A 24,524-nucleotide genomic window follows, 5' to 3' on the forward strand; every position below is an offset into this window, starting at 1 on the left:
TTCTTCCTTTGTACGCCTTAGTAACAAAGAAACCGTTCATACGCTTATTCCTGGCAAAGGAATTCTGTCCATTAATTCAGGACTAATGTCTAACATTATCCGATGTGCTTAATTTATCGTGTGCTAATTATGTGTATTTATATTTTTTTTTTTTTTGGTGTTGGATCCAATTATTGTACTGTGTCGTTTTTAAATTCATCTCCTTGTGTATCATTTTAGCCAATTTTTTTTTTCCCGTATCTTACATTGTCTTTTTGACCAATCTTGTTCATGTACTTTCTTGCAGAAATGTGCTTCATACAAGGCATTCTTTCATTTTAGGAAATGTGCGGTTTTTTTTTTTTTTTATCTAAACAATTTTTTCTTATGTGTAAAGTGAAGAAGATTCATTTTTGTAAGTGGGAGTTAATATCTATAACAATGTTCTGCTTCTGCATCTAAATACAAGGTAACGGTTATACCGTTATATTACACCCCTTGTTAGTATAGGATGCTTCATTAAAAACTGCCGCTGCTACAATTTTGATTGCCATGATTTTTCTAATATGACATCAATAAAGTTGATTTACTTTTCGATTTAGGCATTATGCTCTCTAGGATCTGTTTCTTTTCGATTCCTTTTGTGATATTTGCCCTTTTGATTTTCCATGCATGTGGGCAATAGTATTTCACGGGTATTCAATTTTACATCCACACATCATGCGTTATTTCTGCCTGGCTCTTGGCACATACTTCTTCAATTTCTTCATCAGATTCTTCTATTTGCAATTTTTGTCCTTCATTTATATCATCTGGTTTCTAAAAGGATTAATAATGAAAGAAAATGGGATTAACAAAAATGGTTTGCATGTGCATAAAGATATTTATTCTTTCCTAATAATTTACTACATGGTGAACACCAATGGACAGTATTTATGCATACTTATAGTTGCATATAATTTGTGCATAATTTTTATATTACCAAATAGCAACTCTCAACAAAACAATTTGTCAAGAACATTGAAACTAGAGCCAAACATATGGTTAAGGCAAGAAGGACTGTATTATATTTTGCAAGTGAGTTACAGACACACGTTCCACCCTTGGGAAATAATCTTGTCAGAAAATCAGATGGAGGACTATGAGAGAAATGTCCTGTTGGATCCATTTTGTATATTTATGAATACTATTATAAAAAGCAAACTGGAAATTTATAATTGTAATAAGTTGTTCTATTTAATCATTACATTTGTGATTCAGAAGAATAGGTATTCTTTTTTGTACAGTTTTCATAAAAAGTATTTATAACAAAACCACATTCAGGTTATTCGAATAGAAGTATAAAAAGAAGTATAATTTAAAACACAAAAGAGTATTTACATATTTACCGAAACAGCGATGAATAATGCAAAAAAAAAAAATAAAATAAAATAATAAAGTAAATCCGTCAGGTTAAAACTGAGATTCATTTTAGAAATATCCTTTTCGTTTTTGTACACTACGCGGCTTCTGAAACGCTTTTATATATATATAATAATTAAAAGTACGCAACTCTGAGATCTGTGATCGTGTTGTTTTTTTCTTTTCTGTTTTTGTTTTTTTTTTTTTTATATTTTCAAACGCCTTTATTATATAATAATGTTTTTTTTTTTTTTTTTTTTTTTTTTTTCAAACCCCTTTTTTATATAATATTTTTTTTTTTTTTTTTTTTTTTTTGTTTCATTCATTTTAGATATATTTATGTTTTCTATATTGGCCATTTGCCAATATTAACACTGTACATGTATATTGTTTTTGTTTATCTACATATGTTGTTATAAGTTAAAACGTGTTTTAAACTTTTCAATTTTCTTTTAATGCTTTGACATGGATTTTCATTTTATGTGAAGTTATATTAATATTGTTTTGTTATGTATAATTTTACTTTTTTTTTGTGTAGGGATTTCTGTTTATATTTAATTACATGAAATAGAAAGGCAGAGCGAATTAAAAGATGGTTCGTTATAAATAACGGGCTGGTTGTTTATTCATAAAAGAAAGGAGCACAATAAATATATTGATATTTACTTTTTTTCCTTTTTCATGGTGTGAAAATAATTTTGTATTTATTTTTATATAAATTATGGATGGGAATATTGAATGTGACGAAGATGTCATAAGCACACGTACTACTAGACTAGACGGGAAACCAAGGCTTGATTCATTTTTTAACAAAGATGGGTTACTATTAAGAAGCTACGGATGGTTAGTGAAAAACGCCATAGGCATTATAATACTAATTCATGGTCTAAATTCACATGCAAGGTTAACCTTTTTAAGACATAATGTTGAGATCGTGGATAACTCCAGGGCTATATTAAAAGATGAAAACAATTATTACGTGTACGACAACAGCTGGATAGAACGTTTCAATAATAATGGGTATTCTGTGTTTGCCTTAGATTTACAAGGACACGGACTGTCCGATGGGTGGGACAACTTAAGTCTTAATATTAACAACTTTGATGATTCAGTGCTTGACGTAATACAATATCTTAATATAATTAATGATGAATTATGTTTAGAAGATAAAGAACATGAGTCCAAGGCAACTTGGGCTAACGCTAAGGATTGTGCTACGCCATGTGATGGTGACAATGAAGGTAATAGTGATGAAAGTAACAAAAATGTGGGGTGTAATAATGATCTCCAAGATGATAATGAACTTCAAAACGATAATAGGCCTGGGTGTAGTAAAGCACGTAGCAATAATAAATGTTCTTCACTTCCAATATTCATAATTGGCCAATCAATGGGAGGAAATATTGCTTTAAGAACATTACAACTGTTAGAGAGGACACAAAACAATGGGAAAGGAAAATTAAACATTCATGGATGTATCTCATTATCAAGTATGATTCGTGTTCAGAGAATAGCTTCACCACGTTCATATAAATATAAATATTTTTATTTACCATTTTTAAGATTAATTAGTGGCTTTTTCCCAAAGTCAAGATTTGTTACAAAAAGTGGATTTCAAAAATATGCCTATCTTAATGATCTTGCTAAGTATGATAAAATTCGATGTAAAATGGGCGTAACTTTTAAATTTTGGTGTGAACTTCTGAAAGCGACGATTAACTTAGAGAATGATATGCACCTTATCCCCAGTGATATTCCTATATTGCTAATTCATTCCAAAGATGATATTGTTTGTGATTACAGAGGTGCATTATCATTTTTTAATAGATTAATTAATGATAATAAAAAATTGATTACGGTAGAAAATATGGAGCACGGGTTGACTATAGAGCCTGGAAACGAAAAGGTCTTAGAAAGCATCTTAGATTGGATTGCTAAAGTAGAAAAAAAAAAAGGAAATGGCCGAACCTTTAGAGGCAAAAACTAAAAGAGAAACATATTTCACTTTAATTAATAAAATGACTTCAAGCATATGCATGTTGTCTGATAAGAAAAAAAAAAAAAAAAGAACATTATATGAAAATTGATAATGTTCACAGTATATATGTATAGGCAACATATGTGCAATCTTGTACTTGATTTGTTTGTTTTTGTTCTTTTTGTTTTTGTTATTCCAACTCTTTTTTTTTTAAGTTATTTCTGTAGATATATTTTGTTTAACACAATTGACATTTTAAAGTATACTTTACATTCTGTTTTACCCCCCTCTATTGTAGTTAAAACAGAAAACAACGCTTAAAATAAAACTAATTATATAATACAACATTATTAATTCTTAAGAGTTAATCAGAATTTAATATTGTACATTCCTTCTGTATTATTATAAACCTTACCTGATTGTAGGAGGTTATTGCGTGTAAATAGCGAGAAAAAAAGCGTGGAAGGTGTGTAATTATTGATCATGTCACCTTTACATCTACGTATTATATTTTTTTCCAATTATTGAAACGCTCGAAAAATAACGCAGGATATTTCCTATTCTATGTGATATGATGTGTAAACTGAAAAGTCCTAGAACTCATCTTTTCCGAAATAATTCCTCATTCGTCGATAGGAACAAGTGCATTATGCGAAGAAAAAGATTATTGGTAAATAAATTTTCTCTGAGGGCGCACCAGCATGCTTCCTTGTAATAAGAGAATTAAAAAGCGAAAAAAAAATAAAATAAAAGTGGAAAGGTAGTGTTCATATCTATTGAATTTTATAAGGTATACTTTTCCTAAAAAATGATAATAATACCTTTCAAAAAAAAGACTTTAAAATGTTTAAAAAAAGCAAAAAAATGAGCAGTACATGAATGGTCACATATATAATAAAATAAAAACAATTTGAAGCAAAGAACAAGGAAAAATATTTTTAAGGCAAATAACTGACAGAACTAAGCGAAAGAAGAAAAATTGTGTTAACCATAAAATGAAAATTTACACACCATGAAAATACATTACTACGGGATAGGTGTAGTAATATAACTGGATGTTCTGCAGAGCAAATATAACACTAGACACAGGGGGAGCTTACAAATAGATAAAAAAAATAATAGGTGCTACAATTTTTGGGAGAAAATATTAAAATATAGTGTTAATAAAAAGGCAGAGATGGAAAAGTAAATAGCTTACACTATTTATTTGAACATTGTGTATTTACATTTAAATTTTTACTACAGGGCACTGTTGTTGAAACGTGTATTTTTATTTTCCCGTATCTATCAAATAAAAACGATTACATGCGGTCCATAATTGCAAATTGCGGGTGTCGAAAGGAAATAATAAAATGAGAATTATAGCGTTGATAATAAAAATGTTTCAGATAAGTTGCAAATGAATCATGTTATACGGGTTCAATTACTTTCCTAAAAGCATTGTGTAGGTAGAATTCCTAATTAGTACATTAGAACATTACATTTTTTGTGCATATAGAATTGGTTGTCCATGCACCAGAATGTCCATTGGTTAATAAAATTTGCCCCAAACCAATTGACGTATCAATATGGTGCTAATTGTATGAAACACACAAAATGTACGGACATGTGTTATATCAAAGGATGTTCTTTTAAAAAAGGAACAAAAGGACGTGCGTCACTTCAACCTATTTTCACCACAAATGCGACATAATTAATTGAAGTAAAAAAGAATACCCGGGATATATCTATATGTATATATATACATTTGTGTAATAAGTTGAGCCTTTAAGAAATAGTTTTTTATAGAAGGAACGTATAAATATGTACGACATTTTTACAAGACCAATATTGTATGTTCAGGAACAATAAAATATGGAAAAGAAATTTTCAGGAGTTGCATAATTTCAGAATGATTAATACAAGAATATATATAATCGTGTTTTTGCTGATTACACGTAACTCAATCATTATAATAATTTTTTAGTAGACCCAATACATTTATATTTTACTTAAAGAATTTTACATAGAAGATGAAATTCTCTAAAAGAAAAAATTAAAATTTTAGAAATTTTACAAATATATGGTATTTTTCCACTATTATTACTATGTAGTTTGTCCATAGTATTTTAAAGATAAATTAATTTACTATTATTATTATTTTGTAATTATTTTATCAAGTTATGAATAATGTAAAATAGCTCTGTATTATTTTTTTTTTTTTTTTCTTTTATTAGAGCAGAACTAAAATTTTCTTTCTTGGAATTTTTAGAAATACTGTTGTATGCGTTATAAGTTGGCCCATTTTCCCATTTGATCCTTTCCTGTTTTATTAAATATTTCGTATGCATGATATTTATAGATATACATATATATATATGTATAATATTATATTATATACATAAGCTACATTTATTCCATTTAAATCAACTAGTAGCGTATTTCTTGAGTGATACATTTCGAGTAAAAAACACCCTTTTAAAGTTATATGGATAATACACGGTGATTAATAAAGCATGCAGAATATTTTAATTAAATTTTGATTTCGTTCTGCTATTATCCCATGAATTCGAGACAATTTTATATATTCACTGTGCGCACAGTTAAATTTTTTATAAATATTATTACAATTCACAGAAAAAAAAAACAAAATGGTAGGAAATAAAATGCTTAATTTATAAATGTTGTGTGGAAAACACACCGCAATTTCTCGGTAGTTGTAATGACAATTAGGATATGCAAGTGAGAAATACAACTATTGATTTCTCTTGGAACATATATGTACGTTATATATTATTTTTGTACATTTATTTTTTATACCCTTTTATATATCATTAAAAAAAAATAATGTCTTTATTTGTCGATTGAATATATATTTATAATGTATAATATAACTACAATGTAAAAAAAAAAAAAAACAAATATATATACTACGTTATTTCTCGAAAAACATTCATGATTTTCCACGATAAAAAAATGTTAAAATAATAGATCATATGATCCAATTTTTACATTCTTATAACTTCGTGCTATAATAAATGAACATATTTTTTTATTATTCTCCTAAATTTAGCAAAATTATGGTTTGTGCAAAATTTATATAATTTTACTATAAATTATTTAATTTATTGTTCATAAAATGGTTGCCTTTTTATTGACACAAGAAAAGAAAAATTTGATAACAAATTAGAGAAACATAAGAACAAAAAAATATAATTTATTATAACGAAAAATAATTAAAACTATAACTAGAAATTCTACTTTAAAATAAATATATTATAATTCCATATTAAATGCGTGAAAAAGTATCATCAGAGTTCATTTCTCTATATGTGTTTTGCTGTAAAAAATATACGCTTTAGCGTAAATATACCCATTTAAAATTCATTCGTGAATATTTATTTAACATTATATTTTTATTGTACTGTATGAATTTTAATCTATTTCTCAATCTCCTTTTTAATCTGAATTAAATTGCATTAAACATAATATTTTTCAAAATGTCGAGTTATAGCAATTACACCAACAATCTAGATGAAGATAAGAACGGCAGTGCTGCTAGCACATCCAGCGGAAAAAATTGCTTAATGAAGGGAACACTGTCTTCATTAAAATCACTTATCAAGATTTTTGGAGTTACGGCTGTACTTTTGGCCCTTCATTACTCCAACAACAATGTAAAATATTTGTGAATGTGCTGCAACAACTTTGTTTTTTTGTTCCTTATATATTATAATTTTATTAATACACTAGTGAATGTATGCTTTATCATTACGTATAATTCATTTATACAACATTCTTCTTACCATTTTAAGGACTACGGCATTAATGGAAAAGACATAGTGAGCGGATTAAAGTCAAGCAATGTAAGAAGCTTATCCGAAATGAACGCAAATTTTGGAGAATCAAGGGAGAATTTACAATTTTCTGGTGAAAATGTTAATGAAAGAAGAAACAGCTACAACAATGGTAATTATCGTAACCAATGGGGAAGTTATGAACACTTGAATTCATCACCGTACAGTGATAATTATTATAACCAGGGAACCCAACAAATAGGTGAAGGAAGCATGGGTCGTATGCATTTTAACTCCTTTAATTCAGGATTAGCCCAAAAACTTAAGGAAAATGCTATATATATCCTACCAGGTATGATAGCAGGTTATTATGCATGGAACAGTTTAGGCACACAAACATTTATATTGCTATCTGCTATTGTAGCAGTATTGTTGTTTGCCCAGTATAACACTAATTAAGATTGACATATATTTATAAGAAAAAAGAAACTGAAAATTTTACTATGTACAATGGGCATGACACCTTAAAGTTTATTGCTCATTAAAAACGAGAGTTCATAGAACGCTGACTAATTTACGAACCTTAATGTGTGTGGAAATGTTCACGTTAAAAAGTTGTTGTGCATGTAAATATATATATTAAATATTTTATACCCTTTACAAATAAACTCAGTTTATTATTTTTTTATAATAATATTTTTCTACATAACACATCTTAGCAGTACACGTATTATTTTTCTTAATGTATGTACCATATTTATGTTTTGTCCTTTATGTATGCTTACATGACACATGTAAAGAATGATTGTTATATTTTCTAAGATAACTATAATTTTTTTTTTTTAACGCACAAAAAACGGAAAAAATTCTACATATATATGCATTTATAAATATACATCAACTATTCGTTTGGACGTCTAACACAAAGAATGCTGCAATGATAAATACAATATTTTACTTTTAAATATATATACACATATTTTAAGGGATACTTGTGTTTTTGCTGTTTTAACTTGAATGTATGGTTTAAGTGTTCATGTTTTATTACAATTTTTGGATTATATTTGTATAGATATTAAGAAACATAAGGGTAAAGGAAATTCTGGTGTATTGTTAAAAATATAATAATAATTTGAAGGATAGAAGTTTCACAATATATTGGTAGAATATATTTGTTCAAAAAAATATTAGAAAAATTGTATCATATTTTTTTGGCGCATTACGTATGTGTTGTAAGGATTTTAAATTTAAATTTCGCTTTGTTTTTAGGTTTTATGAAGTGTTTTGATGCGACATATGGGTGAATAATTATTACAACTGTTAATGGTCTATGTGGAACTGCGTTTAGTATTCATTTTAGGAAGTTGTAGACATATGTATAATTGTGGACGTAATGCTAAACCATATAAATTACTCAGTGGTGCAGCTGAAATGAATTCGACGTTAGGTGCGCCGAATGATGTAGAACAAATCTTTATCCATTTTAGTATTAAATACAAAATAATATTAAAAGGAGTTCCACATGCAATTAATTAAGCCTAAAAAAGAATAAATATGTGTAAGTGTTATCATCAGTGTTTTATTTATGCGAGGGTAAATAATTAGAATTTTATAAAAAGGAAATTATTTGTAGATTTACACATAAAAAGGATGATTAGCATTTAGGTTTTTTATATAATTTGTAGATACTTATCATGCTATCATAGGACGATGTGTCAAAAGGTGAAATTTCTCTTTTCTTAGTCGTATATTAAAAAAAATATATTGAAAACATAATAGGAAAATCAACGAAAGTTTGGCAGGTCCATTTTTGTATAATATGCATGTGAAGTCAACATAGGCAAATTCAATCATAGCAATAGAAACGAGTACTTAACATAATGAATGGTTTATATGCTTAGGAAGGATGAAAAAATACTCTATTATTTTTAAAGTATTAATTTGAGTAGTTCCTTCAGAGTTAACTATTTTGTTGTGGTATTAAGGAATTTTTGATCGTGTTCTACATTTGCACTTTCTGGGAATAATATTAATTTATTAGGATGATAGTAAAATAAATGGAGGTCTTTTTATAGAAAGGCAAGAATACCAAGGTTCAAGATATGAAAATGACAACGATGAGGAAAAAGTAGAGCGAATGTTAAAAGTAGAATAAATCGTATATTAAATTGGTTCTTGTCATGTTATGCAAACAGTTTAGGAGTTGTTTTATTCACATAGAACAGTTATGGTGTAATGTTTTGCATGTACCATTGTTGACGTGATATAATGAGGATATCCTCATATTAGTTCGCGCAGATATCTTCATAATAAAAAAGAACTTGTCCTTTCATTATTTTCATCATGTCGGACGCGTGAAATTTATGTGGTTTTAAATATATAATGCTTACACTGCGAAGGGAAATCCAGTTATAGGTAATAATAACATAAAATATTTTCTGTAATGAATAAATATGCACATATGTGCAACATGTATTGTTTTATGGATATCAAATATTAATCAGATGTACAGATTTGTTAAGTCCTAATTAGGTGATTAATTATATTATTGAACTGTTCCTGGTATTTATTTTTTATTTCATGCATTTTGCACAGTTTGTGTAAGAACCTAAAGCCCACAGTGGATTGTGTTATTAATAAAAGTTTATGATGTAAATTATTATATTACAGTTTATGTTTTCACGTGGAGGTCTAAGGAAATAAATTATCTTTATGCTACTAAAGTGTAGAATATGGAAATTGTGATGTGTAGACTCTCCTTGTGTGTATGCATTTGGATCAAGCGACATCTCGTTCTTTGTTGAAACAAGAATACGTGTGTAAACTTAGTCAACTGTATATAGTTTCCAGAGGTAATTTAATTTGTCATAATGAAGCCTATATGGCATAAAATGCGACATAATACTTGTTATGTACATTCTTAATTTATAATGAATTCCAAAATGGAAGTAATAAAATACCGAACATACGTACTTTTAAATCATACTTTGTATAACATCTTTACAGTTACGTCGTAGAAATCATGACTACTGTTGCTATCATTCGTTTTGCAACATTTTAATTTTACCGCATGCCTAAGAATCCATTATAACTAGTGGTAAGATTGTACATTCCAATTCAATTTAACTGGTTAATTTTGAATATGCAAAAGAGCTTAATTTAATGTATCATTCGTCAATAGAGAAGAATATATGTAGGTATTATTATGTGAAGTACCTATTTAGATTGTCGCATTTCCCAAGTCTACAATATAGTATTACACATACTGACATATCAAATTATGGTTCGAGGAGTAAATTGCAACATTGTGTGAACAAAAAAAAAAAAAAAAGAAAGGTAACTACGAAATGCATTTTATACCTTTTAGCGTTTACTCTTTTTTGTTATTTATGTTGCTTATTTTTTTGTAATATTTGAATAATATTATCATTGTGCTTTATTATTTTCTAACAATCATATTATTAACGTGTTTAAAATCTAGATCTTTACTATTTAGTACAATTTTCATGTATAATGCAATAGTGTAAGCCATAAAAATACCTAGTCTTTTATACTTGTTATTAAATTGTATTTGTCAACAGACATAATGATGTTCGTTTTAAGATATGATAAGCTTTCACAATAATACATGTGTATCGGTGACAAATTCTTTTAAGAAAATGTAAGATATAATTTAGAACTGATTGCGTTTATTATGTGGCATAAGCACATTAGAGCTTATTTTGCATGTAACGTGGGAGCATATTCAAGCATTAAGGAATATATAGAAAAAAAATTCCCTCATTAGATAGTTTTATACAAAGACATGGACATTCATTTTTTGCGTGTTATTAAAATGTTTATTGGTATTAATTGTATAATTTCAAAATAAATTACAAACATGACACATTCCTATGCTGTATAACTAAAAATAATTGTTAAGAATACACTTAAGGTGTTCCAAATGATGAGGGAGTGTGGACTTAAATGATTTGATTTTACCGGTCACCTGTATAAATTATGTCTAAAAGGTATTTGGTGATTTATCTGTAAGATTGTATGAATAATATTGTAAGGAAAAAAATGTACACAAATTAAATAAGCATAAACATATAACGAAATATTTGAACTGTTAAGAATAATTATGGATATGTAAAGGGGGCATAAAAATAGAACAATGGTAGCCGGTGTATTAACTGATACTTTAGATGTCGTTTAAGGGCATTTATTGAGATGCCGTACAAATGGAAAACCTTACAATATATTATGTGAAAATCGTTAATAAGGGATCATTTTAAGATAATATTTATATTTATCTAAACACACGTGTATATATATTATCACGCCGATAGGACACGTTGCTACATGAACCTAATTTTATAAAACTTAAAAAGGAATATAAGTACATGTATTTTTTTAAATGTAGACAGCTATTCAAAATTAGATAGGAATCATGTATTTAATGAAATATGCAGACATATTTCAATACAAAATGGTAAAAAATGTGTGCAGTACAATCATTTCGATAAAATGATTGGAAGCCTTAATTTTGATGTTTAATGGATCAATACTACAAGATTGTAACTAGAACTTCAAACTGCTTTTCCTTTTTTTTGTTAATTTCCTCGTTTTTTTTATATTGTTACTGGATATTTGTGAATAGGAATTAATGTTGAACTTACTATCCTCTTTTTTGTGTTACGGTGAATGATGCTGTTGGACGATTCGTCCTGGGCCAAATTGTCTATATATAAACTAAGAAAACTTACTGAAACGAAAGAAAAACGATAACAAAAAAAAAAAAAAAACGCACATATATTATACGTGCAAATTATTTTAACAAAACAGTACATACGTTCCCTATTTTGCACATACATTTTTGAAATGTGCAAGGGATTATTTGGGGGGTCTGTACCAAAAATTTATATATGTAATAAAACGGAAAAACCTTTAAGTTTTAGGATTGCATTAGTAGGAACTGGGCCAAAACGCACAATCAATTAGTACCTTTCATTTTTATAAAAGGTTTAATGGAACATCATACACCTCTTTAAGAAAGTTACAAATACGATACGATATAGAGATTATATAAAATAGTGAAATGGAAAAATGGTATGAACCAGAAGCGGATTAATCCTTCAGTGCATTCTTTCAGTAGAGACAAAATGTAGGATTCAGGATATGCTCCTCTTTTACATTTTTAGATTACGGCACTACCATTAGAGGATATCCATTTTATTCAAATTATAGATTCGGCTTTTGTATTAAGTACAGAATATTTTTCAGACTATCATAAACGTATGGAGAAGGATAAGGATATGAAAAAAAAAATGCTAATCAGGGAAATCATTAGACAGAGCATCGGCACAACGGGAAATATTTTATGATGCAGGATGTGAATATAATTATATATGTAATTGTAATCGTCTGTGCAAGAAACAATATATATAAGTGATTAAAATTTACAGGATCATTCAATTAAAATCGAGGTTATTTATTAAGTTCTTAATACATTTATGACTTTCTGAAAAGGGTTACGCATAATCGTCCGCTTGTAAAATAATATTATATAAAACGATAGTGCTATATGAATGAATTGTCACAAAATGCGCGCATTCTACTATAGATAGGGGAACTACTATATGTGTGATAAGTTTTTGTACCATTTTCCCTCGCAGAATAGTATACACTTGAAAAGGAGAATACATATAAGAGGAAAAAAGGGGTGGCGGAAAAGTTTAAAAGGGTGAAGGTAGCCCAAATCTAATATGATAATAAAATTCATCATAATGATAAGAATTAAAGGGCGAAAAATTAGGTGCAACTGTCTGTATATGACGATTGTACTAATTATTGTATCCGTGTTGTGAAAGCAATAATTATATAAATAGACAATGAATAAGTAAATTGAAATGACAAGGAACACGTGCACTGATACACATTGTGTGCACACTGATATTTATACAGTATGTAAATAAGAACAAGGTTCCAAAAATAAACTAAATGTGAAAAAAAAAAAAAAAAAAAAAAAACGAATTTAAATGTATTAAAATATCAATCATACGGGATATATGCGGAACACTAAAATGATTTATATTATGAACATAAAAATTGACGCATGTAATTGAATAAAATAAGTGAATACATATATCATAAGATTAAACAACAGATCGGACAGCTGAAAAGTTCAAAAAGGGAAATAAGTAAAATTAAGATAACATGTGAACTTACAAAAAAGCACAAACGCAATTGATGCTATAATAAGTTGTAGCAATATATCATAATGAAAAATGTTAAATTAATATAAAAATCATTCCTTAAAATGCTAATAACCAAATGGTTACGTATGAATTTTTTTTTACTTAAGTTTTTATCAATGTTTGTGCGGCAGCATTGTATTAACTGTTTATATGTTTAAAATAGTGAAAGGAAAATTTCAAATTTGTTACATGTAATTAGCCCCTGTTTAGGTTAAATAATTTTTTTGTTAACGCAACACAATATACAACCCACATGTACATTTTTTTTTTTTTTTTTAAATTCGAATGAAAAAATAAAAAATACCCCCTTGAAATAGCATTATTTGTTTTAAAAATGTGCAATGAAACCGAACTGTCTTGAGTAAAAAATAAATGCATATATGCATAAAAATAAATATTTTTGAAAAATTCCTACCCCCCAAAAAAAAATGCCAAATGTGCATATATCATATTTAATGGAAAATATTATCATTTTACTTTCACTGATTTACGAAAGGCACCATAATACACATTGAATTGTGTATACACCATATTTTTACTTATTTCTCTCTTATAAATGAAAAAAACGATATATTTATTCTGCTTTTATTAATATACATAGATTTTTTTGTTTTTCTTTAAAAATATTTACACAATAAAAAATGCTTGTAATAAAACATTAAGTTTACTATGTTCAGACATAAAACGCCACAAATATATTTAAGTAAAAAAAAAAATTTGCCCTCATTTGCATAATTCTGAGAAGGTAAAAAAATAATGTATAAGTGAAAAAAAAATTTTATATGTACACCAAATGTGCATATTTTTTGTCGATATTCCTTAATCTGGAAATGTGTAGCATACTTAAAAAATATGTAATATTTGTTTAGTGGACAGAAAAAAAAAAAAAAAAAAAGTTTGTATATATATGTATATATTTCCATATATGTGTACTTTTGTATTTTGCTCATGAGGTTATATTATTTAATACGTTTTCACATGTTTTTGGTGTTGATAATTTTTGCAACATTTTAAAGGTTAACATAAGTTAATATGAGTTAACACACTAAAACATTATTTGGGGGAAAAAGTATTACAAAAAATGATTTCATTGCGTAATATACGAGTTCTTTTGCTGTTCCTTCTTTTATTTATAAGTAAAAATGTAATCGGCAATGGGATTGAAAAGCAGAATCTTCAGGAATTAAACTATGTTGTCCAGAATAAGGAAATGTTCGACAATTTAACAGGATTAGAAAGGTTAATAATACAAACATTAAAATATGATAATGTGCTATTACCCGTGTTAAACCAAAGTCTTAATGAATACCTGAATATGTCTAATTTTATGATAGTTACACATAATATTCATAGTGACAACCCAATTAAGGTGGTTGTACCACGTCCAGATGCTGATATCCACGATTTAGTAAAATATGAACACGTTACGAGGCAGCAATTAATACAAAACTATGATTCAGAAAAGGCGGATTCAATTAAGAGGAAGTTGTTGCTTTTGAAGGCATTAAAAATAACGAAACTTATGTTAATACCTATGTATGCCTATGAGCAAACAAAAGATTTAAAAAAAGCACTAGAAGAATTGAATTCTGTATTTTATCCTAAGGATGAAGAATTCAGCAAGGAAGATTCTTATCAATATTCCAAATCGTATTTTGCAAACATTATAAATTATATTAATGGTGTAAAGATCAACGAGCCCCATGACAGTGCGTATTCAACTATAATAATTGGTGAAGACTTATCCAAAATACAGGAATCTAGTGATTTATTTTTTACGACAAATGATAATATTGAATTTATGAAGAAGTTAGATACGATAGCTGGTCATTTCGGAATAGCTATGTACAATTTAGTTGGTTCTAATCTTATAGGTAAACTATTCCTTTCTCATATTGTAAACATTGAGTGTATCATGTTGTAACATATTTTTTGTAGTGATACATTACATATGTGTATATATATATATATATTTTCCCCCCGTCTTTACAGCATTGGGACATTTCGTTGTTCTACAATTAGCACTTAGGAAGTATGAACAATTTTTTAAATTTGGAAAAGTGAGATTTTTTAACTGGCAAAAAATTTTAAGTTTTAGTACGACGGATAGATTTAAAGTACTCGATGCAATGTGTAATGTACAAGGTTTTCATGATGTCCAAACAAAACGAAGAATAGATTATTTGAAGGATGACAGAACAGTAGCGTTTGATGAGTGTAATATATTAGAATTTCTAGTGCATCATTTTAATAAATACCAAAACTCATTAGTTTCGGGTTTATATCAAGAGGACTTTAAAACTCATTATTTGCAAGAGCACACTGATATAAGGAACGAATTTTTCAGATTCATGTGTAATGATATAAATCACTGTAATATATATAACAGCAAAAAATTTTTAATTGAAAATGATACTCTGACACAGTCGAACACTGACAATGATTACTATAAATCGATAAGTGCTTACAACATATATACAAATTATTTCTATTTTACAACACATTACAATAAATTTACCATGAATCATATTTTGTACGTGCACTTTTTAAACTTAACTGGAATTTTAAGTAATCCCCCAAAACACATTTTTGTGGCAATACGTGCAGATGCATGCTTTGTATAGTTCTTCTTATGTATCACCGTGTTTTCATTTCGATACCATATATGTATATGTATGAATTAAATTATTACAGACAACGAAAACAAGGCCTTTGTAACTGCCCTCTATTTGCCTGGATATTATAACGGTATAGACAGTTGAAATCGGAGTGTATTTTTGTAAATATTTAATGCCTTTATGTAATAAATATACTCAGGAGAGAATCGTTTTGATTGAAATTTAATAAGATTACATAAACGTTTACACTTTTTGATTCCTCTGCAGCAATTGAGTTAGCCTTTGATCAAGAATCCATGCTTACGGATCTGATAGAAAACTTACTACAATGTAATTCTTAAATATTTAAGGGGCGCGTTACCCTGATTTGTAGTTATGATGGAAATATTAGGACAACTATTTATGTCACATGTTCTATAAGATTTTTATTGACGATCAAATTATGAATAAAAAAAAATTTTTTATTTTCAGGTGTTGAAAAATGTAATTCAATATATCATCCCCCCCAAAAATCGAAAAATAAAGATAGTTCAATCCAAGATTATGGTGAAAAGAAATCAACGAAATGCAACCTTTGCAAGGGAGTGTTCACATATATAAACTCGAAGCACGAAGAAGCACCATCTATGTTGCAAAAGTTTTTCACTTTTGTTACGAAAATTATTAGCATAAATAGCGTAAGCACATTAGTAAGAAATTTGGGTGTTTATGAAGAATATGACAATTTTTTAACAAACGATATAAATTGGTACACATTTTTATTGCTACTGAGGCTTACGTCCTATAAAAGTAATTGTGCAACAATAGAGAGAAAAAAAAAAAAAAACCAAAAATTAATAGTACAAATAGATAGCATGAATCATTACGTTTTCATTAATAATGAAGAAAATATTAGACAAACCGTAATTTTTCCTTCATTTTGTCCGTAAGACATGATATTAATCAAAATGATCCATCTCGTTCTCTTTTATAGAAATTGCCGAAAAGGATATCGGAGAAGCTATGTATTTAGATTTGAAGAAAGAAGATAAGTTTAATAAAACTGTTACAACGAATTATTGGTATCCATCGTATTTAAAAAAGGCTTATACTTTGTACGTACGAAATAAATTGGCTATAAATCTAGTAGAAAGTAAGACATGGGCTAAATATATGCTATTTATTTCCTGTTTATTGTACATTTCCTTTTGGTGTCTGCTCTTTGTTCTTATAAATCTATTTGTAAATATGTATTTCTAATTATTCAATATTCATTTTGAAATTTCCCTCCTTGTAGAGTTAGAGAAATTACTAAGTGTAGGAACAATAGAGAAAATGAAAAAAAGTGTAAGGTTTTTGCTTCACGTAAATTCCTTTTTACAATTGGATTTTTTTCACAACCTAAATGAACCAGGACCAGGAGAGTATCGCATGCATCCACTGTCTCTGGTGCTTGAGAATCAATTTGCCGAATGGAATAATAACTCTAATTTAGGTTACTTTTTTTTAAATTATGATGATCCTAATATAAGAAAAGCAATGCATGAAAAGCTCAGATCAGATAGAATGGTAGTACCTAAATTTGATAAAGTATCTGTTATGCTAAAAAGGCACATTACGAGTGCATATAAATCTTATTTTAATCAGAGGCATGTAAAGAATTTATACGAAAATCATGATACTTTTAATATAAGTAACAAGATTATGCTAATGAAAGATTCGTACGAATCGTATTTAGAAAATTTCAAGAATATAATTTTTTTAGCAGATATATTTAATATAAGAAAATATTTGACTGCCACTCCCAGAGCAAAACGAATTTCAGATAGGCTATACTATTATATTCATAACATTTTGGGTAACTCTGTAAACTTCTATAAATATGGTATGATATATGGGTTCGTGATTAATAAAGAATATTTAAAAGAAGTTACAAATGAACTGCTTTCAATTTTTAAATTGAACCAGCATATCTTTACGGATATTTCTTTTTTGCAAACTGTTTATTTACTTAGTAGAAAAATTGAAAATAGTTTTAACGTGCAAAGGAGAAATGATAGCATAGTAAGATACATTTATTAGTATATGTGTAGATATAGCAAGCTTCAATAGTCTTTTTATGCATTTTTGTTTTAGTTGTTGTTGTCTCATTCTTGTCCAATTTTTAGCAGTTTTTCGAATATTACCCATTTGTCTATATATCCTTATTTATAAAGATAAATACATTGCATGGTCTTTATCAATTTCTTTTTTATTTTACAGAGTATTAATAATTTGTTTTTTTTAAATGTATCAAGTAATTACTCAAGAATGAGCAAAGAAGAAAGGTTAGAAGATTTAAATAATTCTATGGCATCCAGATTTTTTTCAAAAACATTTTTTTCCACATTTCAAACAATGTTCGTTGCAATAATAAGTAATACAGCAGATAAGCTTGATAAACAATATGGAAAACCTAATATGCTAGGGATAACGTTGAGTGAACAGGCATTTATGAAGTATGCATTTATATATTATGGTAGCATAATGGATAGTATAACAAATAGTCTTGTTCCAACGTATGCCAAAAAACCGATAGAACAATTAAAATATGGAAAAACATTTATTTTATCGAATTATTTTATGTTATCTTCACAAATATATTCATTATTAAATTTACATAATTTAAGCCAATTGTGTGAATATCAAGCTATAAGTACTCCTAGTTTTTATTCTGAGAAGAAACTTGGTCGATTTATTGATAAAAAAATGTTACCCATTGTTGTATATTATTTACGTTTAAGAATTGCCGGAGTTCAGGCTGTTCCTAATGATTTTGTAGACTGGTATAATACAATTACCAGAAATAGTTCTACTCACCCCTCTATTTGTGTTACTGTGCACATGATTACTAATTTATATTTCGACACTCCAATTGCTTTTCCCTTTTCAATGGGTAAGAAATTAGGTGAACAAACTGAGCATATGGCAAGTCTAAGACCAAGTTCGACACCATTTGTGTTTGGGTTCACAAAAATGCTTTGGTTGGAATTACTTAATTCAATGTCTTGCATTTTTGCTCTATACCCTTTTGTGCGTTACTATGCCTTTCAGCAGAATGTTGTTTACTTTTTCGTAAGTCCATTCCGTTTTATGGATAGATTTAATACTCCAGCTGATTATTACCTTAAGAATATTGTTCGAATATATTTTAGAAAATTTACAACAGATGAAATAATAAAGTTTGCAGAGAAATCCATACTAAATATTAAAAGACAAGGTAAACTGGAAGAAGCAATGAAGGCTAGATTGGAGGCTAAAAAAATTAATGAGAATACAATTATACAAGGTTTAAATGCAGATTTTCCTATGATAGCACCACAAGAATATGAAAGATTGCAGAAAATGGATTCTGCATTGTATGGAGATGATAATTTACTTTTTGATTCTCTGGATGAAAAAGAAAAATTCTTAAATGAAAAATATATAATTTCGGAAGCTGTGGAAGAAGAGGAAACAGAATCCCCTACAGAGTCCAGTGAAAGTTCTGAAAGTGAAAATGAAAGTGAAAATAAAAGTGAAAATGAAAGTGCAAAAGAAACTGCAAATGAAAGTTCAAATGAAAGTGCAAATGAAAGTGCAAATGAAAGTGCAAATGAAAGTGAAAATGAAAGTGCAAATGAAAGTGAAAATGAAAGTGCAAAAGAAAGTGCAAATGAAAGTGAAAGTGAAAGTGAAAATGAAAGTGCAAATGAAAGTGCAAATGAAAGTGAAAGTGAAAGTGCAAAAGAAAGTTCAAATGAAAGTGAAAGTGAAAATAACAATGAAGTACTGAAAACAGATACGAAGAATTCTCCAGAAGAAACTTTTGTTGAAAATGATAAACAAGAAAAATTTGTAAACGGTTACGAAGATCAACAGAATGAATTAAATGTACGAGTTGAAGAAGAGGAACTAAGTGAAGATGAGGATATGCTCGATGAAAAACTGATGATTAAAAGAAAGCCAATTGAACAAGAATAAATATTATTGCTAGATCGCAATGACATAATATTTTTTTCGGTGGAAACCATTGCAAATCCTTTTTCCTGGTTGCTATTATTATATAATAGAATTGCACACATGCAAAATGTGTGAATTAGAATTTACTTATAAATATGAATAGTAAATATATTTACTTTTTTTTTAAAATATTACTTAGAAAAAATATATACCTTTTCTTTTGTAATATTTTGAGTACTAATATTTTAGGATATTTTTTCCTGTTCTTGTTTAAATAGACTTTAGTATAAGTTTTTTTTTTTTTTAATCTACTTTCGCTTTAGTTTTTCCTATTTGGTATACTTTTAACCTTTTAAAAAAATATTGTTTTTACAATATTTAATAAACGTTTGAAGTTTTTTTATAAGCACTTTTAGGCTTTCACATTATGTTTTTTCTTTTTGTTAAAAAAAAAAATAATCATTTTGTTGAAATTTTAAAATAGACACAATCTTTTTAATAAGACAAGTATTTTTTTTTAACCTTTATATTGTAGCATTAATGGCGTCATGATTACCTTTTTGGGATTATGCAATAATCGAGGGACGCGGATAAATACAACTTCAAAATTAAAAAAAAAAAAAAATTATATTATTGCTATGGATAACACATACTATATCATATATTTAACAGTATTCATTTTTATAATTACTATTGTCTTACAGTATTTGAGAGTTCATGTTAGTGTGCACTTGTAGACTTTTTTTTTTAATGTATAATCGAACGATATAATTGAAACTTAAAATTATGCTAAAAAAAAAATACAGCGTTCAAATGTGAATTTGAATACCAAGTGACTAAATTTTGATGTTTATATTTTTCATAAACAGGATCAACATGTTCGTATATTTTGAATCATTTTATGTGTTTTATGTAAGTATCTCTGTTTTCATCGAAGTGAATTCCTCTACCCTCTAGTGGAATTTAATTTCATAATTCATAGCACTAAATGGGAGTAAAGCATAGATAAAGCACGTTGAACAATATGTACCATTTTTAATAGCCTTTATGCTACATATTCCGAAATGTAAAATGAAAAAATGAGAGATTAAACACACACAATTAGATTTACAGAAACCAATAATACTCAATACAGATAATCAGTATATAGTGCACAGTATGAAGGAAAAATGGGTTGCGATTCTTAAATGTATCATAGTTATTTAAAGCGTCTGTAACAAACAAAATACTTACTATAACAGAATAAACACAAATTGCACAATATAAGTATTCTTATATAACAAGGGTTATCAAAACGTGGAAACTACAGAATTTAAGCATTTCTTAGAAAACAATTTGTTCTATATTAACTAGGAAATATTTATGAAGTGCGTATATTTGCTTCTATGTGAACAAACTTATTTGCATTTAAATTTTTTTTTTTTTTTTTTTTTATTCAAGAATGCTATCTTAAATGTGTACTGCTAAATGCTTAATTGTACCAATGTGTGTACCCACATAAAGAGATTAAAAAGACAGTGACTGTTTTTTTTTTTTTTAAACGATTTACATTTCGTTAAAATTTTGTCTGCATGAATTTAGATAAAATTAATACAGTTATATAGAAATAAGGCTAGGAGACATATGTAGGTGCATATAATATGAACACAATGATTAAATAGCGTTAAAGTTTATCATTTTGCATACAAATATATATTAGAAAAAAAAAAAAACAAGAAAAAATGTTCTTAAAAAAGAGCATTTTTCCAATATAATATAACAAAACTATTAATGTACATAAATAATATATAATACGTGGCTTATTTATATTATTCGGGATAAAAGTGGATGATAGTACAAGTTGTATTGAACAAAAAGGAGAACATTAGGAAAAAGAAAATGTCTCCAGAATTCGGGATGTTTGTACATTAATATGTTATATGTAAATTTATATCATTTTGCTTTATAAAAAGTTTAAACAGTGGTTCATGAAATTACAATTTTTGCCTTAATTTTTAGGAAGCAGCGACTTTTATTATTGTTGGTTTTGATGCCTTTTGTGCATTTTCTTTATTTATTCTTTCAACTTTTTTCTTATGATGACATTTCTTCAATTTAAAGAGGGTATATCCTATTGCTGCAGCAACTATTATGACTGATATAATAACGTAGGTAACGTGTTTCAATACACCCAAAACAGTTATCAATCCTGCGGCAATAGCCATTGGTATTAGAATCTTCACGTATTTCAGCATACGAATACTTTTTTTATTACCTGTAGAATCATCATCTGACTCGGAACTAAATAGATCTAACAACTGATCTTCATACATTTTATCAAACATGTAGAATAATTTCGTTATGCACACTATTATGTTTTTCTTTTTGATCTTAAGAAACGACAATTTACTTTTTTTTTTGTGATCTTTTTTTGATGCTACTTTTTTTAATTCTTCTTTTTTGAATTGTTCTTTTTTTGATTCTTCTTTTTTTAATTCTTCTTTTTTTAATTCTTCTTTTTTTAATTCTTCTTTTTTTAATTCTTCTTTTTTTGGGGGTTCAGAATTCTTGTCGTAATAGTTCAATACATAAATTAGTTTTTCAATGTTGTCATTGTCTTTGAATTCAGACAGTATTCTTTCAGAATCGCCGGAATATTTCAATATATAAAGTAGTTTTTCAAATCCGTTACCGTTTTTCAATTCATCGAGTATTTTTTTATAGCTAGGATCATTTTTTAATTCGTCAACTGCTGCTTCAACATTATTAAAATATTTTAATTTATTAAGCAATTTTTCTATATTTTGGACATACGTCAATGTACTTAATCTACTCTCAGGATAAGGATTTTTTTTCATATCATTGGGATATTTTTCATAACTTTCTTTGGGAAAATATTCTGAAAAATCAAATGATGGTTTTCCTGAATCATTTCTTGGTTTATTATCTACATGTGCTCGACCTCTATTTCCTGAATCAAAATAGTTTTCTTTTACTGAATGGTTATACATGTTATCAAAGGGTAAATTATATGTTCCATTTTTATTAAAATCATTGAAATAATTTTTATAATGCCCATATCTTATTGAATCATCATATAAACTGTATGAGGTGTGAGGTAATTCTGTAGATTCATAGTTGTCCGTTTTATATGGACTATTGAATAGTTGATCATAGTAAAAGTCATCTTTTAATGTACTATATCCATTTCCAAAATAATAATTATCTCTGTATACATGTGACGTTTTTGGCTTTGGCATGGTAGAACTTAATGCATTGTGTATTTTTGCGAAGTCCAGCGTAGGATCAATTGAACTTGGTTTATTCGCACGTGGTCTGCTAACATTAGTAGAGTTGTGTAGTGTTGAGAAGTCCAGCGTAGGATCAATTGAACTTGGTTTATTTGCAGGTGGTCTGCTAACATTAATAGAGTTGTGTAGTTTTGAGAAGTCCAGTGTAGAATCCATTGAACTTGGTTTATTCGTAGGCTGTGTGTTAACATTAATAGTATTGTGGATCTCTTCGACATTGTCAGTAGGAGCAGATGTATTTACTTGTTTTGCAGACTCGTTGTACGTGTTGGGGGGACTATTTGGTTCTGTGAACTTATTAGGAACAGTAAATGGGTTTGTCTCTTCGGCAGGTTTGTTGTTCAATTTTTGGAAAAATTGCACTTTTTCAAAATCTTCAAGTTCTATTAAATTTATATCCTCTTTAAGGTTCTTATTGTTGTCATTAAATTTGGATGTGTTGTGTACATCTACAACATTATAATCAGATTCATATGGGCTTTTTGGCCTTTTTTTGTATTCATTCTTGAACAATGAATTTAATCCATTTTGGACGTTTTCTTTCTGTATTAACATATTAAACCCTTTTGGAAAGTTGGAATTATGATCAGTGTCTTCTTGTCCATATTCTATGACTCCTCCCAATTTTTCTTTAAGGAAAATATTTCTCTCTTCGGCAATTACTTCTCCACCTTCCCTTAATACCCTACCACCTCTTGCAACTAATGTGTTGGTTTTGCCATGTTCCTCAATCCTTGATTTACCGATGGCAGATGACTAAAAAGTGAAGGCAAATGAGTTGATGTGTGTTATAAAGTACGCATATTTACATATTCGGAGAATTTTCGCTTCATAATAAAAATACGCAAAAATGTGCTCATATATACTTAAAGAAAGAAAAAGAATGCACTATACAATATTATACGCGAATTGGCATTATACCTCATTAGAATACTGGCATACCCACACCAGAAAGGAAACCGCGAAAAATTTAGTTAAGGATGAATAGTTCGTTTTTCCTTTCATGTGACTCTCTTATATGTTTCCAAAACAGTTACAATGTTAATGTATTTTTATATATTGTGAAATTTGTAGTAAATTTCAATGTTCATTTTTCTAAATATCATATATTCTGGGCAACATTATAAAAAAAAGAAATAAGCATTTCAACTTTCCTAAATTATGCGCACACAAGAATATATATGTATAAACAAGCAGAAAACTGAAATAAAAATATATATTAAAATATTTTTATTATGGTAAGAATTGCAAGAATGATAAATAAATAAAATTAAATGAGTAAA

General features: G+C 27.9%; 6 protein-coding genes across 6 annotated transcripts; 5 read left to right on the top strand and 1 right to left on the bottom strand.

Annotated features, from left to right (window-relative positions):
• Positions 1-699: 699 nt before the first annotated feature.
• AK88_00310 (uncharacterized protein) lies at positions 700-1,287 on the top strand (the record flags this gene model as incomplete). The annotated part of the gene is made up of 1 exon (XM_012477961.1): positions 700-1,287. One exon carries the CDS (start codon positions 700-702, stop codon positions 1,285-1,287), a length of 588 nt encoding a protein of 195 aa, XP_012333384.1.
• An 814-nt stretch (positions 1,288-2,101) lies between these two features.
• On the top strand, positions 2,102-3,367 carry AK88_00311 (uncharacterized protein; the record flags this gene model as incomplete). The annotated part of the gene is made up of 1 exon (XM_012477962.1): positions 2,102-3,367. One exon carries the CDS (start codon positions 2,102-2,104, stop codon positions 3,365-3,367), a length of 1,266 nt encoding a protein of 421 aa, XP_012333385.1.
• A 3,470-nt stretch (positions 3,368-6,837) lies between these two features.
• Positions 6,838-9,289, top strand: AK88_00312 (uncharacterized protein; the record flags this gene model as incomplete). The annotated part of the gene is made up of 3 exons (XM_012477963.1): positions 6,838-7,014; positions 7,153-7,560; positions 9,176-9,289. 3 exons carry the CDS (start codon positions 6,838-6,840, stop codon positions 9,287-9,289), a joined length of 699 nt encoding a protein of 232 aa, XP_012333386.1.
• A 2,708-nt stretch (positions 9,290-11,997) lies between these two features.
• On the top strand, positions 11,998-12,500 carry AK88_00313 (uncharacterized protein; the record flags this gene model as incomplete). Its single annotated transcript, XM_012477964.1, has 2 exons — positions 11,998-12,084; positions 12,318-12,500. 2 exons carry the CDS (start codon positions 11,998-12,000, stop codon positions 12,498-12,500), a joined length of 270 nt encoding a protein of 89 aa, XP_012333387.1.
• A 1,954-nt stretch (positions 12,501-14,454) lies between these two features.
• AK88_00314 (uncharacterized protein) lies at positions 14,455-19,972 on the top strand (the record flags this gene model as incomplete). The annotated part of the gene is made up of 8 exons (XM_012477965.1): positions 14,455-15,247; positions 15,366-15,941; positions 16,068-16,121; positions 16,259-16,321; positions 16,463-16,780; positions 16,965-17,123; positions 17,268-18,034; positions 18,233-19,972. The coding sequence occupies 8 exons, from the start codon at positions 14,455-14,457 to the stop codon at positions 19,970-19,972; spliced, it is 4,470 nt and encodes a 1,489-aa protein (XP_012333388.1).
• Positions 19,973-21,945: 1,973 nt separating this feature from the next.
• AK88_00315 (uncharacterized protein) lies at positions 21,946-24,246 on the bottom strand (the record flags this gene model as incomplete). Its single annotated transcript, XM_012477966.1, has 2 exons — positions 21,946-23,997; positions 24,163-24,246. The coding sequence occupies 2 exons, from the start codon at positions 24,244-24,246 to the stop codon at positions 21,946-21,948; spliced, it is 2,136 nt and encodes a 711-aa protein (XP_012333389.1).
• Positions 24,247-24,524: the final 278 nt, after the last annotated feature.

This window comes from Plasmodium fragile (genome assembly GCF_000956335.1).
Source record: "Plasmodium fragile strain nilgiri unplaced genomic scaffold supercont1.2, whole genome shotgun sequence".
Classification (NCBI taxonomy): Eukaryota; Apicomplexa; class Aconoidasida; order Haemosporida; family Plasmodiidae; genus Plasmodium; species Plasmodium fragile.